This window comes from Rosa rugosa, chromosome 2 (genome assembly GCF_958449725.1).
Source record: "Rosa rugosa chromosome 2, drRosRugo1.1, whole genome shotgun sequence".
Taxonomy (NCBI): domain Eukaryota; kingdom Viridiplantae; phylum Streptophyta; class Magnoliopsida; order Rosales; family Rosaceae; genus Rosa; species Rosa rugosa.
The window spans coordinates 19119628-19137551 of record NC_084821.1 but is presented as its reverse complement, the minus strand read 5'-3'; the positions used below and the strand labels follow the sequence as shown (position 1 = coordinate 19137551).

The window sequence follows — 17924 nt, the reverse complement described above, 5'->3', positions numbered from 1 at the left end:
AGATGAAAGCGACGTGAGAGAGATGAGAGCGACGTGAGAGAGATAGCCTCAAAGTTTGACTTTAGAGTTAGGGTTTTTTTTTTATTGAGAGGAATCAGGTGCATTAGGTCCATGTGTAACCTGATTTCAACCAATGAAAACTCCACAACCATTAAAAAAGTATTAATTTATATATAAATTATATAAATTTAAATAAAAATTAAATATTTAATTATTCGGCCGGTTCGGTTTTAATCCGGTCGGTTCAAAGACTGAACCCGGTCCCGAACCGGAAAAATCCGGTCCGGTTCGGAAAACTGACTTTTTTCACCGTATTCCGTCCGGTTCGGTCCCCGAGCCGGTTTTCCGGGGCGGTTCGGCCGGTTTTGCACTTCCGGCTCGGTTTATGCCCAGCCCTAATATTTAGGATCCTTTCTTTTTTTTTGGCCAAAGGATTCTTTTCTTTAAGAGATCTTGTCGATTGTTTTTGGGTAGCCCAAGTGGTTAAAAGGGGCTGTGAATTGGGTTAATATTAGAATAACTAGAATCGAATTTCATTTATTATTCTTTTTATGGAAATTGAGTGTTAATGTATTAAAAGAAATAATGGGTAACAATAACCATTTATGTAGGGCACGTTTGAATTTTTTTTTTTCTTTTTGAATCAAAGGCATTTTATAAGATAAGCTGCTCAATTGAGCTTATTACAATCATGGTGGAGAACATCAAGTAAGCACGCTGGTACTTGATACAACCAAACAGAAGCATGACTTGCTTCAAAACCTAGTGCAGCAAGTTGGTGCGCAACCCCATTGCAGCTTCTAGGAGTATGAATTAATTGAATTCCTTCGAGTTGGTGCCAGACCTGTTTTATATCATCAATGAGACCTCCATTAGCTAAGCAGCTGTGATCTGGACTCTGAATCTCTGTAATAGCTTCTGCACAATCACTTTGAAGAACCACATTTTTCTGCTGAAGGGAAAGTAGCAGATCCAGCCCTTCACGTATTGCTAACATTTCACACTGTTTTGGAGAAGCAGTATAAGGGATGGGACGTGCAAAGGCTGCTATAAATCGCCCTTGGCAGTCTCTAAGCACTCCCCCTATGCCACCGTGGTGTTGATCAGGAAGGAAAGCCGCGTCAACATTCAACGTAAGGCTTCCTTGTGCAGCAGGTCTCCATGCTTTCTGCTGCAACTTACTTTCTCTGTTGGGAATGGCATGGACCGCATGGAACTCTTCTAACCATGTAAAACTGCTCAACATCAAATCTTGCGCTGTTTGTGTTTTATTTTGCCACAATGTACTGTTTCTGTTCCTCCAAACTCCATGGATAATCATTAGCAATTTAGCAAACAAATCCGGTTGTAACTGTACAGCCCTTTCTAACATCCACTCCTTGAAATTAATAGATGGAAGAAGAGTACTCTGCAAGTTAAAAGGAGGAGCACATAAGATGGCTTTGGTCATAGGGCACTTACAAAATAAGTGTGATGTGTCCTCCACTCTGTGCTTACATAGTACGCATGTCACCTCCCCTTGATACCCCTTGAGGAGTAACCTTTCTCTGGTTGGTAGTAAATTATGGGATGCCCTCCAAATGCATACTTGGACTTTGCCAGGAATTTTTGCTCTCCATATTTTTTTCCAAAGCACTTCAAATGGGTCACCATTTGACGTAGAGGTCAAGACATTCTGTAGCACTTGTTCACGAGCTATCCAATAAGCAGATTTTATAGAGTAAAAGCCTTTTTTCTCCAAGCTCCAGATAAGTCTATCTTGACATGTTCTCTGACTCAATGGTATACATAATACCTTGGCAGCAATATGTGGTGGAAAGATAGAGTGAACCAATGCGGGGAGCCATTCTCGTGTGTCCTCATTGATGAGATCTGAGACAAGTTCGAACTCAGAATTGGCTGGCCTAGGTAGGATGGTTGGTGTGGATATTGGCAGCCACCTATCCATCCATAAACGGACTTGCTTACCATCACCAATTTTCCACTGTACACCTGCTTTTAGAATATTTCAGGCATTTAAAATACTCCGCCAAGAAAAGGATGGAGCCTCTCCCATATCAGCATTCCAAAATGATGACTGTGGAAAATATCTCGCTTTATACAAACGAGCAATTAGAGACTGAGGATTTGAAATAATTCTCCAACCTTGCTTTGCAAGCATAGCTAGATTATATGCATAAATATTTTTGAAGCCCATACCTCCCTCTTGTTTTGTCAAACATAGCCTTTCCCAGCTCCTCCAATGAATTTTTTTCTTGTCTCCTGTATCCCCCCAGAAGAAGGATGCACATAATTGATGAATATCATCACACAACCCTTTGGGTAGAAGATAGCAGTTCATCGCATATAAAGGCATGGTTTGTGCCACAGCCTTGATTAGAATCTTCTTTCCTGCACAGCTTAGAATTTTGGCCTTCCAATTAACCAATTTCTTGGTAAGTCTTTCTTTGATATATTCAAAGATTGCAGTTTGGGATTTGCCCACATGAAGTGGTAGACCGAGGTACCTGTCATGCTCATCAACACGCTGCACATCAAGGATGGAGGCCAACAAATCTTGTTGTTCCATTGGAACATTTTTGCTAAACACCACACTACTCTTTTGATAATTAATCTTTTGGCCAGACGCTTGCTCATATACATTGAGGATGGTTCGAAAGTTGTGACATTCTGCTACATTTGCACTTCCAAACAAGAGACTATCATCCGCAAAAAATAAGTGATGAAGTGTTGGGGCTTGAGGACACATAGTAAGCCCTTGAATCACATTATCATGCACAGCACTGGTAATCAAAGCAGACAAGCCTTCAGCACATAAAATAAACAGATAGGGTGATAAGGGATCACCTTGTCTAATACCACGAGTAGGCATGATTCTGGATGTAGGCTCTCCCTGAATAAGAATAGCGTAACTGACGCTAGTAACACAAGTCATTACCATATTGATCCATTGGGTGCAGAAGCCCAATTTTGTCAACATTGCATGTATGAAAGGCCATTCTAATCGATCATAAGCTTTACTGATATCCAGCTTTAGAGAGAAGAAACCGGTTTGTTGGTGCCTTAGTTTGTGCATGAAGTGTGCAGCCTCTGTTGCAACTAAAGTATTATCTGAGATTAGTCTACCAGGCACATATGCGCTCTGTAGTGGCGAGATGATGTCAGGCAAACTCTGTTTTAATCTATTTGCAATAACCTTGGAGATAATCCGACATATAACATTACACAGGGCAATGGGTCTAAAATGAGCTGCTTCCTTGGGATCTTTGATTTTTGGAATAAGGCATAAGTACGTGAAGTTGGACTGTTGCCAAAACTCACCCTTCTCCAGCGAGTTACGAACTGCATTACAAACATCCAAACTAACCATATCCCAATACTTTTGGTAAAAGAAAGGAGACATACCATCCGGCCCCGGGCTTTTTTTGAAGGATGCATTTGGAAAAGAGCTTTTTTAATCTCCTCGTCAGAGTAGGGTTGCATAAGAGATTCATTCATGGCTGCAGTCACTTTTGAAGGTGTTGCTGCTATGACAGTTTGGATAGCCTCGGTATTGGAACTTTCAGAGTTGAAAATGCCTTGAAAATAGGTTAAGAGCAACCGTTTGATGTCAGCAGGCTCAGAACTCCATTCACCGGACTCATTAGTGAGTCCTTTTATTGTATTCTTGCTTCTTCGATTGCTAGCTCTTCGGTGGAAGTAGGCTGAATTCCGATCACCCTCTTTTAGCCAAGTAGCACGAGAACGTTGTCTCCAATACTTCTCTTGCTGAGTCAAGAGTTGGCTTTGTCTCACATGTAAAGACCTTTGTTCCTCATACTGCTCTGGTGAGTACGGGGCTTTTGACAAGACCCACCCCGAATTCCACCCTGGAATCCGAAGTGGCCCTGCGGGACCCACCTTTAAAGGAGATTTACCAAAAATTTCGGCATAACCTCCCTTAAAAATGGATAACCCAAAACCCTGCGGAAAACAAAATTCACTTCTAATAGTCCAACCACAACTCCTGGAGCCGCCTTGCTCCCAAATTCAACAAATCCCATCACAAGCTAACAACGTCAAACATATTATCCAAATGGTACAAGTTACTACAATCACCAAAGTTAGGTCATAGACCTCAAATATAATTCATACAAGTTTGGGTCACATATCCCTTAGTAATCAGAGCATTCTAGGAATAAAGTTTAACATAGAGTACCGTAGGCTAAATAAATAACCTATAAAATATGATGACGGAAGCGGATGCGGTCACTATGGCTCACTCCTGAACGCCGAGCAGCAACACTGAAAACTGGGCATTTGAAACCGAAGGGCCCAGGGGAAAGTACATAAAAACGTTAGCGTGAGTGGACAAAAATAAACAAATATAAACCAAATGGATTTTATACTTTCCCACATTTATTTCTTTAAAAATTCCCGATGCATGCAATGATTAACGAAAATAAAACAAGAGGAGTTCCACTCATGAAAACCGACTAGCGGGGCTAGTCACATACGATTTAAAAGAAACAGTTGGAACTCTGATACTCAAGGAAAATAAGACCAGCCCCGCTGGTTAAACGAAAATCGAGCTAGCCCCGCTAGCTTAAGTAGTAAAGTGAGTAGGGGAAGGCAATAGCCATACCAGTGAGCCTCCCAGGCTCGGGTGATAGCCTCCCAGGCTAAAATACTCCCATAACTCCCGTAATATACTCTTACGCCACTAAGTGTAGCGATAGGATACCGGGCTACAGAATTACTGTCACAGAGACAGTAACCTGCGCCACAAAGGCGGAAGGGCTACGGTGATCCCATCACCGCGCCACAAAGGCGGAAAATCAATGCTAGCATGATAAAATCACCCCTCAGTATGGCACAGGGAAACATAACCGAAAATCCAGTAAATCCATAAGTACATAAAGCTTCCCCATCTCTCGTAAAAGAATTTCCAATGACGTGACCCCGCACGCCATAAAATCTTCAAATAATCAAAGTTCTCAAACCGACATTATTGCTAAGGCATTCCCAATGCCAAAACCAAGGATCAAATAAATAAACAAGAAAGTAATTCCATCGAAATCCCATTTCGAAAACCTTTCCAAAAATCTCAAATCCATGAATAGGAATATAACTAAAAGTAAAATTCCGGAAATCACCTCGGAAATAAATAATTCATCAAATAAAATTATAAATCATAAGCAACTTCGGAAACGAATCATTATCGAAAGTAATTATATGAGATAAAACGAAATCCATCTCCGAAATCGAATCACATGCTCGAAATGTAAAATGATAAATAATTAGAGCATAATCAAAGAATAAATGCATGCATCATTTACTTAAAAACAAAAGTCCACTCACGGTATATGATCAATCCTGACGTCGCTCGGTATTTTCCTCGTACGAAGACTCCTCTCGTCCTGTACGAATAGCACTCGTAAAAAATATATTTACAGGACGGAAATTAACTTTACGATAATTAGAAATTGAAATTCATAACGTCCCCCTTCAAAATCCAACTCCTTAATTCACAACGAATCCATCCACAATATTCCAGCAATATTCATTCATCGATATATAAATTCTAAAGTGAATTCGAAAGAATTTCGGCGATCGAATTCACGTAAATCAATAATCAACAATTCATGCTCAATCGTAACTTCCTCCAATTTCCATCAAACTTCATGTATAAGCTTCTAATATCATTAAAGAATTTATGGAACTAAAACGGTAATTAAAATGTAGTTCTACGCGCCACCACGCGCCACCTACAGTGCCGGCGCGTGCCGGCGGCCACTTCCTCCAATGACCACCAAACTCCGGCACTAGCATCTACACAACAAGTCCAACCAACTTCCTAACTACAACATCATCCAATTTTACCTCGAAGTGGTCGAATCAAGCCGGTGAAGGAAAGCCCCGAAGCTTCAAGAACCCTAGAAATAAAAATTTGTCAATTCGACCTCCACAATGCAAATTGGAATGAACTACCTTAGGGGAAATAATCTCCATCAAAAACCAAACCTTCGATGTCAATATGGTGGCCGGAGGTGGCCGGAAATCGGCGAAAACCCCAAACTGTAGCCGGAGAGAACTTTGCTTCGATCTGAGCTTTTCAGGCCAAATCGTCGAAAACTAAGGGCACCAACGTGACCAGGGGAGGAGACGACCCTGTGGTGGCCGTCTTTCTGCCGGGTGATGGCCGGACGGCGGCCAATCGAAGGGAAGAAGGATTTCCCGAAGAAGAAAGAGGGGAAAATCGGGGGAGAGGAGAGAGAAAGGTGGGTTTCCGGTTTTGGAAACCTACCACAGTAATTTTCCTTATATATATAATTTTCTTACCATGAACAGTAACTTTCTTAATTCACTCATAACTTTTGCATACGAACTCCAATTTTTACGTACCACATATGCCCGCGCTCGGGTTAACGTCCTCTACAACTTTCATGAAGGAAATTTTCTCAAATTAATAACTCATAAAAAGTCAATTTTTAACCACCCCCTAAACGTTAAAATTAAAATCGTGAACGGTAACCAATAAGAATTTCATGTAACTCGGTAAAAAGGTATATCAGGTGTGGGGTGTAACAATTCACCCCCCCTAAAAAGAAAATTTCGCCCTCGAAATTTACATACTTGTCAGAACAGATGGGGGTACTGTCGTCTCATTAGGTCTTCTGGTTCCCAAGTAGCTTCCTCCACCAAATGATTACTCCACAGTACCTTAACTAAAGGTATCGTCTTGTTTCTCAGGACCTGCTCCCTTCTATTGAGTATCTGGATCGGTTTCTCCTCATAAGTTAGATCCTCCTTCAATCGAATAGGCTGTTCTTCTAAGACATGAGAAGGATCAGCAATATACTTGCGGAGCAGGGACACGTGGAAGACATCATGAATCTTTGATAACCTCGGAGGTAGTATTAACTTATAAGCAACTGGGCCAACTCGCTCTTTTATCTGAAAAGGTCCAATATATCGAGGATTGAGCTTCCCCCGCTTTCCAAATCTTACAACGCCTTTCCAAGGGGACAATTTCAAGAATACCCAATCACCTTTTTGAAATTCCAAATCTTTCCTGCGGTTATCCGCATAACTCTTTTGCCTACTTTGAGCTGTCCTGAGTTTCTCTTTGATCAACTTAACTTTTTCGGTGGTAATCCGCACAATCTCTGGGCCTATGAGCTTCCTTTCTCCCACTTCATTACAACACAAGGAAGTACGGCACTGTCTTCCATAGAGAGCTTCGTAAGGAGCCATGTCAATACTGGAATGATAACTATTATTGTAAGCGAACTCAATCAATGCCAGATGACTATCCCAACTCCCTCTGAATTGCATAACACAGGATCTCAACATGTCTTCCAATGTTTGGATAGTTCTTTCAGACTGTCCATCGGTCTGTGGATGAAATGCCGTGTTAAAACTTAATCCGGTACCCAAAGCCTCATGTAGACTCTTCCAAAATTTTGATGTGAAACGGGGATCTCGATCAGAAACAATAGAGACAGGTGGCCCATGAAGTTTCACGATTTCATTAACATAAAGTTCCGCCAGTTTGTTCATCCCATAAGTTTTGTTGACAGGTAAGAAATGAGCAGACTTAGTGAGTCGATCCACAATCACCCAAATACTATCATGACCATTGGGAGTCCGTGGAAGACCTGAAACAAAATCCATGGTGATGTGCTCCCACTTCCACTCCGGAATAGGCAACGGCTGTAGTAATCCTGAAGGCTTCTGTCTTTCCCATTTTACCTGTTGGCACACCAAGCACTTACTCACATACTTTGCAATTTCCCTTTTCATATTCCGCCACCAATAATAAGGTTTTAAAGTTCGATACATTTTTGTCCCGCCAGGATGCATAGCGTACGCAGAACTATGAGCCTCATCCAAAATTTCTCGTTTAATATCCGGAAGATTAGGTACACATATTCTATTCTCAAACATTAAGGCTCCATCTCTTCTAAGAATAAAATCCGTTCTAGTGCCATTACTCACTGCTTCTTTTAATTGTCTTAGATATTCATCTTCATCTTGTGCTTCCCGCACTTTATCAATGAGATTCGGCCTCACATGGAAGCTAGCTATCAATGCTCCAGACCCATTCTCAATCTTCAAATTAACTCCTGTAGATCGCAATTCATAAAGTAAAGGAACTCGAACTGCCTTCAAATGGGCTAAAGAGCTAGAGGGCTTTCGGCTAAGTGCATCAGCTACCACATTGGCTCTTCCTGGATGGTACTCAATAGTGCAATCATAGTCCTTAATCAACTCTAACCACCTCCTTTGTCTCAAATTTAAGTCCCTTTGGTTAAGCAGGTACTGGAGACTCTTGTGATCCGTAAAAATCTGGCATCGTGCTCCATAAAGGTAGTGTCTCCATAGCTTAAGTGCCAAAACTACAGCAGCAAGCTCAAGGTCATGAGTCGGGTAGTTCATTTCGTGAGGTTTCAACTGCCTAGATGCGTAAGCAATCACATTTCCATGCTGCATCAACACACAACCTAAACCTTGTCTTGAGGCATCACTATAAATCACATACTCCCCACTATCATCAGGTAACGCTAGAACTGGGGCACTAGTTAAACGTCTCTTTAGTTCTTGGAAACTTTGTTCACACTCCTCCGACCAAACAAATTTAGCACCCTTCCTGGTCAATTTAGTGAGGGGGGCTGCAAGTCTAGAGAAATCCTGCACGAACCGCCGATAATATCCAGCTAAACCCAAGAAACTTCGAATTTCCGTCACCGTGGTGGGTCTTCCCCAATTCAAAACTGCTTCCACCTTTTGAGGATCCACACTAATACCTTCAGCTGATACCACATGACCCAAGAATCCTATGCTGTTAAGCCAGAATTCGCACTTACTCAACTTAGCATAAAGTCTAGCCTCCCTCAAAGTCCGAAGTACAATCTTCAAATGCTTAATATGAAGCTCATCACTCTTGAAGTAAACCAGAATGTCATCAATAAACACGATCACGAAACGGTCCAAGTATTGGCGGAATACTCGATTCATGAGATCCATAAAGGCTGCAGGAGCATTGGTTAATCCAAAAGGCATCACCACAAACTCATAATGACCATAGCGTGATCGGAAAGCAGTCTTGGGTACATCGGACTCTCTTATTCGTAACTGGTGATAACCTGTCCTCAAATCAATCTTAGAAAAGACTTTGGCACCCCGCAATTGATCAAATAAATCATCAATTCGTGGTAATGGGTACTTGTTCTTCACTGTGACTTTATTCAATTTTCTATAATCAATACACAATCTCAAGGTGCCATCCTTCTTCTTAACAAAAAGCACCGGAGCACCCCAAGGGGACATACTTGGCCGAATGAAACCTTTATCCAAAAATTCCTGTAACTGGGTCTTTAACTCTTTTAACTCAGCTGGGGCCATTCTGTAAGGTGCCTGATATATAGGTGTAGTACCAGGGAGCAATTCAATGGTAAAGTCTATTTCTCTTGCTGGAGGCAAACCAGGTAGTTCATCAGGAAACACATCCGGAAACTTCCTGACCACCGGAATATCCTCAATGTTCAACACCTCCCTCTTTGTATCCACAATGTGTGCCAAGTAAGCCTGACAACCTTTATTCAAAAGCTTTTCAGCTGTAATGGCCGAAATCAGGCAAGAGGAGAGAATGTTCCGCTCACCACGGAAAGTGATTTCCGGTTTTCCAGGACTTTGAAACACTACTTCTTTACGGAAACAATCAACCAATGCACCATGTGTCTCCAGAAAGTCCATCCCCAAAATCACATCAAACTCAACAAGATCTAGAGGAATTAGGTTAGCCTCCAGGCAAAAACCATCAACCATTACCCCACAATTATTAAAAACCCATTCTATCTTAAGTGCTTCTCCCGCAGGTAAAGAAACATACCACTCGTCTATAAGGAGTGATGACGGCACATTTGCAAAACATGCGAATCTACTTGACATAAAAGAGTGCGTCGCACCGGGATCAATTAAGGTTAAAGCAGGTTGATTAAAAATAAACAACGTACCAACGATAACTTTCGGTGAATCACGGCCCTCCTGCTGGGTCATGGCGTGCAGTCTAGCATGTGTCACAGGACAACCTCGCTGAGCCCTGCCCTGCTGAGAACTAGCTCGGCCTACCGAGCTGGTGCGGGCACCGCTAGTCGATCCGCCAGCAGAGGACTGACCAACAGTCTGAGTGGGGATAGATCTGGCTCCCTGAGCCAAAAGAAGGCAGTCTCTCCTGAAGTGGTCCTGTTGACCACACATAAAACATCCCACTGTCTGATGCTGCCCAAACTGAGCTGACTGGCTAGTCGAAGCCCCACTCGAACCACCATGATAACACCTGGACCTCTCAAGCTGCCCAGACTGTCGTCCACTAAACTGACCCCGAGAGAATCTCCTGCTGAAACATCCCCTGGTTCTATTACGGGACCTCGAACTCGAACCACTGCTCTTTCCACTACCAACTGAATAACCAAAACCAGATGTGGAAGTAGCCCTTTTTGCTCCGTACGAACCAAATCCGGCATATGGTGAGCCAAGGAGAGAAACTCCTGCTCAAACTCTAACACTGACTGATCCTCTCTCTTCTTCAAATTCAAAAACTGGTCCTGCATCCGATTAAGGTGGGCATCACTAAAGTACCGTCCATAGAAATGGGCCTTGAACATATCCCATGTCATCGGGCCAGCATTTGCAGGATCATTGACCACACCAGCCCACCAATGCCAGGCGGTATCCTCAAGGAACTGTACTGCCAAATTCACTTTCCTGTCCTCTGGAAGGTCCATCTGGGAGAAAACTCTCTCCATCCTGTCAAGCCACCGCTGAGCCTCAACAGGTGAGGCGGCAGAAGCAAAAGTCTGGGCCCCATGCTTCCTAGCACGTTCCACAGAGTAGTCGGTACGTGACCCGGGGAGCGCTGCAGCAATCTGTCGAAAAAACTGCCCAAAAGTATCCGCAAACGTCCTAGGCATCTGTTCACCATCCTCAATAGGAGGATTTTCCCTACGTGCTCAGCGATTACGAGCCATAGTGCCTGAAGAAAGAGTATTAAGAAGTTCAAGGATCAGTACAACAAAGTATCTACTTTACATGCATAATAACACACTAATACCGAAGAGCACACGATGGGGATCCGCCGCGGTCGGGCCATCACTCGAGAGGTACTAGGCGTCATTAGGTATGTAAAGTAGCAAGGAAGTAAAGAAGTCTACAGAATCTAGAAACCTAGTGCTCTGATACCAACTGACAAGACCCACCCCGAATTCCACCCTGGAATCCGAAGTGGTCCTGCGGGACCCACCTTTAAAGGAGATTTACCAAAAATTTCGGCATAACCTCCCTTAAAAATGGATAACCCAAAACCCTGCGGAAAACAAAATTCACTTCTAATAGTCCAACCACAACTCCTGGAGCCGCCTTGCTCCCAAATTCAACAAATCCCATCACAAGCTAACAACGTCAAACATATTATCCAAATGGTACAAGTTACTACAATCACCAAAGTTAGGTCATAGACCTCAAATATAATTCATACAAGTTTGGGTCACATATCCCTTAGTAATCAGAGCATTCTAGGAATAAAGTTTAACATAGAGTACCGTAGGCTAAATAAATAACCTATAAAATATGATGACGGAAGCGGATGCGGTCACTATGGCTCACTCCTGAACGCCGAGCAGCAACACTGAAAACTGGGCATTTGAAACCGAAGGGCCCAGGGGAAAGTACATAAAAACGTTAGCGTGAGTGGACAAAAATAAACAAATATAAACCAAATGGATTTTATACTTTCCCACATTTATTTCTTTAAAAATTCCCGATGCATGCAATGATTAACGAAAATAAAACAAGAGGAGTTCCACTCATGAAAACCGACTAGCGGGGCTAGTCACATACGATTTAAAAGAAACAGTTGGAACTCTGATACTCAAGGAAAATAAGACCAGCCCCGCTGGTTAAACGAAAATCGAGCTAGCCCCGCTAGCTTAAGTAGTAAAGTGAGTAGGGGAAGGCAATAGCCATACCAGTGAGCCTCCCAGGCTCGGGTGATAGCCTCCCAGGCTAAAATACTCCCATAACTCCCGTAATATACTCTTACGCCACTAAGTGTAGCGATAGGATACCGGGCTACAGAATTACTGTCACAGAGACAGTAACCTGCGCCACAAAGGCGGAAGGGCTACGGTGATCCCATCACCGCGCCACAAAGGCGGAAAATCAATGCTAGCATGATAAAATCACCCCTCAGTATGGCACAGGGAAACATAACCGAAAATCCAGTAAATCCATAAGTACATAAAGCTTCCCCATCTCTCGTAAAAGAATTTCCAATGACGTGACCCCGCACGCCATAAAATCTTCAAATAATCAAAGTTCTCAAACCGACATTATTGCTAAGGCATTCCCAATGCCAAAACCAAGGATCAAATAAATAAACAAGAAAGTAATTCCATCGAAATCCCATTTCGAAAACCTTTCCAAAAATCTCAAATCCATGAATAGGAATATAACTAAAAGTAAAATTCCGGAAATCACCTCGGAAATAAATAATTCATCAAATAAAATTATAAATCATAAGCAACTTCGGAAACGAATCATTATCGAAAGTAATTATATGAGATAAAACGAAATCCATCTCCGAAATCGAATCACATGCTCGAAATGTAAAATGATAAATAATTAGAGCATAATCAAAGAATAAATGCATGCATCATTTACTTAAAAACAAAAGTCCACTCACGGTATATGATCAATCCTGACGTCGCTCGGTATTTTCCTCGTACGAAGACTCCTCTCGTCCTGTACGAATAGCACTCGTAAAAAATATATTTACAGGACGGAAATTAACTTTACGATAATTAGAAATTGAAATTCATAACGTCCCCCTTCAAAATCCAACTCCTTAATTCACAACGAATCCATCCACAATATTCCAGCAATATTCATTCATCGATATATAAATTCTAAAGTGAATTCGAAAGAATTTCGGCGATCGAATTCACGTAAATCAATAATCAACAATTCATGCTCAATCGTAACTTCCTCCAATTTCCATCAAACTTCATGTATAAGCTTCTAATATCATTAAAGAATTTATGGAACTAAAACGGTAATTAAAATGTAGTTCTACGCGCCACCACGCGCCACCTACAGTGCCGGCGCGTGCCGGCGGCCACTTCCTCCAATGACCACCAAACTCCGGCACTAGCATCTACACAACAAGTCCAACCAACTTCCTAACTACAACATCATCCAATTTTACCTCGAAGTGGTCGAATCAAGCCGGTGAAGGAAAGCCCCGAAGCTTCAAGAACCCTAGAAATAAAAATTTGTCAATTCGACCTCCACAATGCAAATTGGAATGAACTACCTTAGGGGAAATAATCTCCATCAAAAACCAAACCTTCGATGTCAATATGGTGGCCGGAGGTGGCCGGAAATCGGCGAAAACCCCAAACTGTAGCCGGAGAGAACTTTGCTTCGATCTGAGCTTTTCAGGCCAAATCGTCGAAAACTAAGGGCACCAACGTGACCAGGGGAGGAGACGACCCTGTGGTGGCCGTCTTTCTGCCGGGTGATGGCCGGACGGCGGCCAATCGAAGGGAAGAAGGATTTCCCGAAGAAGAAAGAGGGGAAAATCGGGGGAGAGGAGAGAGAAAGGTGGGTTTCCGGTTTTGGAAACCTACCACAGTAATTTTCCTTATATATATAATTTTCTTACCATGAACAGTAACTTTCTTAATTCACTCATAACTTTTGCATACGAACTCCAATTTTTACGTACCACATATGCCCGCGCTCGGGTTAACGTCCTCTACAACTTTCATGAAGGAAATTTTCTCAAATTAATAACTCATAAAAAGTCAATTTTTAACCACCCCCTAAACGTTAAAATTAAAATCGTGAACGGTAACCAATAAGAATTTCATGTAACTCGGTAAAAAGGTATATCAGGTGTGGGGTGTAACAGCTTTCATAATGTCTGTAAGCTTTTCTTGAATCACCTTTAGCTCCACTTTCTGTTTATCAAATTCTCTGACGTGCCAATCCATTAATTCCTGGCCAGTAGCCCGGATCTTATCATCAAGTTGTTGCAAAGCATTGCCTGTTATCGGTTGAGCCCAGTGTCGCTGAATAATGCGTTTACAATCTGAGTTTCCATGCCACGACTCTTCAAAACAAAAAAGTCTGGCCTTCCTCCTGCGTTGGATCTTATCCGGGTTTACTTCTATAAGAAGGGGACAATGATCAGAATCTGAGGGATCAAGGGTAATCACCCTACTATAAGGGAACCAATCACGCCATCGAACAGTTTGAAAACCTCTATCTAGACGCTCCTTTGTGAACTTATTACTCCATGTGTATCTGCTGCCTACATACCCAAGATCGATAAAACCACATCTCGTCATTATACTTCTGAACTGTGTCATTGGTGCTTGAGCCCTAGGAGGGCCTCCCGATTTGTCTGCCTGTATCATAATTTCATTGAAATCCCCAGCGATTAGCCATGGTAAATTACACGTTTCATTGGCTAGGGTTTTGATGAGAGACCAGGTTCGATAACGATCACCCCTGACCGCGTAACCATATATTCCAGTAAATCTCCACTTCTTTGTTTCGTCAGGTTTGCCAAGTACAACATCAATGTGGTTCGCTGATTTGGATCTTAGTTCTGCATGAATTTCATCACTCCATATAAGTGCCAGGCCTTGCGACTCACGTTGTTGCAGAAAGCATATATTATCCTTGAAACCAAGGCTGCTTGTGAGTTGATCAATAAGCTCTTGTTTAGCGAGAGTTTCTGAAAGGAATATCAGAGCTGGCTTGCGAGCCTGCACTATATTGAGTAAGGCACGCTGGGTTTCATTGTTGACTATACCTCTACAGTTCCAGACGATGATCTTTCCCTGTAGCATATCAGAATGGTTGGAACGCTCCGATGACGAAGCTTTAGGGCGCCGCTGCAAGGAGAGAGGCGCTTAGGCTTTAGATGTATGTCTGTATAATAACAAGTTAGGGCACGTTTGAATTGCATCACTGCTAAGGGAACTAATGAGATACAAAACAGAGAGTGTAAACTACAAGAATTCGAAGACATTTTATTTCTTTATTTAAATGAGAAATATGAAACCGACAATAACATGAAAATATGAATATGAAATATACTTTCGCGTTAAAACGGGTTAATTTCAATTTCAGTCAGCCAAACGGCCCAAACCAAAAAGAAGCAACTTTAGGTCGATAAAAATTGACACTAATTGAACCCTACTAATCATGTTTAGTGTTGGAAGGTTGTGTTGAAAATGGTCTAACCCTAGCCTTGCCAAACAAACGACATGGATATTTATTTAAAAAATCCATACTTATATTCACCCTCTATTCATCCTTTAAGGATTAAATTCTACTTACTACCTTGTACTTTCAAAGGTTCATCAGTTCAGTCCCTGCATTTCTAATTTAATCAGAAAAGTCCTTGCACTCTCCAATTTCATCAAATCGATCCAATCCATCACTATTTCATCAATTTTCGCTGTTAAAATGCTGACGTGGGACCTTCTCACAAGGAAAATTTCCAAACTACCCATCGCTAGGCAGCCAGCCGACCCTACAGTGTTGTGAATGTGGATGGGTAGTTTGGAAATTTTCCCCGAAAATTGACGAAGTGGTGACAGATTGGATCAATTTGATAAAATTGGAGAGTGCAATGACTTTTCTGATTAAATTAAAAGTGCAGGGACTGAACTGATGAAACCTTAAAAGTATAGGGTAATAAGCAGAAATTAGTCCTTCATTTAATTCATCATTTAATTAGGCTAGACCGGTCTTACAAACAGGGTTATTCTGGAGAATTGGGGATGACACCTCTGTGAAGATTTGGGAGAATGATTGGATACCCACTGTACCGGCTCACACTCTTGAGAAACCGCCTGATACTGTTTTTGAATTGGTTTCTGATTTGATTAATGTGCAGGATTGCTCTTGGAATATCCCTGCAGTACATGCTTGTTTTCCTCCTGACATTGCTTCTCAGGTTATGTCCATCCCTTTAAGTAGAAGTGTGGGGGTTGATAAAGTTGCATGGAAACTTGATAGATGTGGATTCTTTTCAATCAAATCAGCTTATACCATTGCCCGTGATTTCTCAATTGGCAATGTCTTTGCCTCAGCTTCCACTGGTGATCCTTATGCACCACTTTGGAAAGCCTTATGGAAAGCAAATGTTCCCAATAAAGTGGCTATTTTTGGATGGAGAGCTGCTCATAATCTTCTTCCTACTAGGACTGCACTCACCTCCAAAGGTTATTCTGGTGACCTTAACTGTTGTGTTTGCTCGGAATCTGTGGAAGCATTTATTTCAAGATTGTCATATTGCTAAGGATATTTTGGGTGCCCCTCCATTTTCCTTTTCTTCTTCTTCACTGTCTTGGAGAGAGTGGTTGCTGGACCGAGTAACCAATCTGGCTACTCACTTGTTTGATAAGTTACTGGTTCTGCTATGGAGTTTTTGGAAGAATCGTAATGAGTAGCTTTGGAAAAACCGATCTCAAACTAGCTCGGGGTTGGTGGCTTCAGCTATGGCATGGTATGAGGAGTATTTACAGGCTAATAAATCTTGTATCACTGCCACACCAATTTGACAGAAAGCTAGCAAACGCTGGATAGCTCCCTCAGGTGACACATTGAAATTGAATGTGGATGGTGCTTTTTTACCTAATGTGCAATTTGGGGGTACAAGAGGTGTACTTCGTGATGCTCATGGTAATTTCCTTGCTGCTTTCTCTAGTCGTATGAATTTTGTTAGTTCTCCGTTACACGTTGAACTCTTGGCTATGAAGAAGGGTCTGGAGTTGCTGCAAGCCATGCAGATCAGGAACGCAGTAATAGAAAGTGATTGTCTAATGGCTGTACAAGCCATCAACGCTTTGGATTGTGATCTGTCACCAGTTAGAGCCTTAGTCGCTGATGTTCGAAATCTCCTCAATTCGAGTGTTGAGTTATATATTACTTTTGCTCCTAGACAGGCTAATATTGCAGCTCATAGATTGGCTGCTCTTAGTTTCGAGTCTGAGATACAATTTGAATGGTTTGTAACTGCTCCAGACTTTATACTAGATGCCCTCATGTACGACCTTAATCGTACTTAGTAATAACATTTCTTCTTTCTTAAAAAATTCATCATTTAATTAGGGTAGATGATTAACTACAATGGTGAATCCGATGTACTTATATCTGTTGTACCTATCTAAATTTTTACAAATGCAATTCCTTCCTTCTTCTAAAAAATAAAATAAAAAAATCATCACTTAATTGCACTTTCTCGGCCTTACCATGATTCAAATTCAAGCACACGCCTCTCCCTTGAGAAACCCTAGGTCGGCCTCTCCGTTTGCAGAATTGTTCTAATCTGGTGGCACCCGGAAGTCTTGATTGGCCTCCGGCCTCGCCGCCGTCTTGGGGTTTGCTGCCGGACGGGAGATCTACTGCCCATGGGACTTCGTCAAAGGAATTCTCTCGGATTTGTCAGATGGTTTGGCTGGGATGGTGGCTAAGGCGGTGGTCGTGCGGTACAGGTCGGTTTTCATCCCCGCTGATGACTTCTTGGATCAACGGCCCTATGGGTCTTGATGGATGGTGGTAGGGATTGCGAAGCCCGAATCGGAGATGGTGTTTGTGGTGATGCAGGCTGCGGTGGTGGTGTGGCTCGATGGTTTGAATCGTGGGGTGGTGTAGTGGTGGAAATCGTGGCGACGCGGGGACGTGGTTTGGCTGGAACGTGGCCAGACTGTGGTGTACGACGGGGCTGGGAGGAGATGGTGGACTGGTCCAAACCAAGATGATGGGCCTGGGTGAATCTCCTTGGTGACCCTATTGGGCCTAAAGTTTGGGCTGGGGTGCTGCCCTAGTCCATTGTTAATTTGGGCTAGGGTTTTGCCCTTTGG

General features: G+C 42.3%; 1 protein-coding gene across 1 annotated transcript; it reads right to left on the bottom strand.

Moving 5' to 3' along the window:
* Positions 1–670: 670 nt before the first annotated feature.
* On the bottom strand, positions 671–1450 carry LOC133730498 (uncharacterized). The gene has a single exon (XM_062158076.1). The coding sequence runs from the start codon at positions 1448–1450 to the stop codon at positions 671–673; it is 780 nt and encodes a 259-aa protein (XP_062014060.1).
* Positions 1451–17924: the final 16474 nt, after the last annotated feature.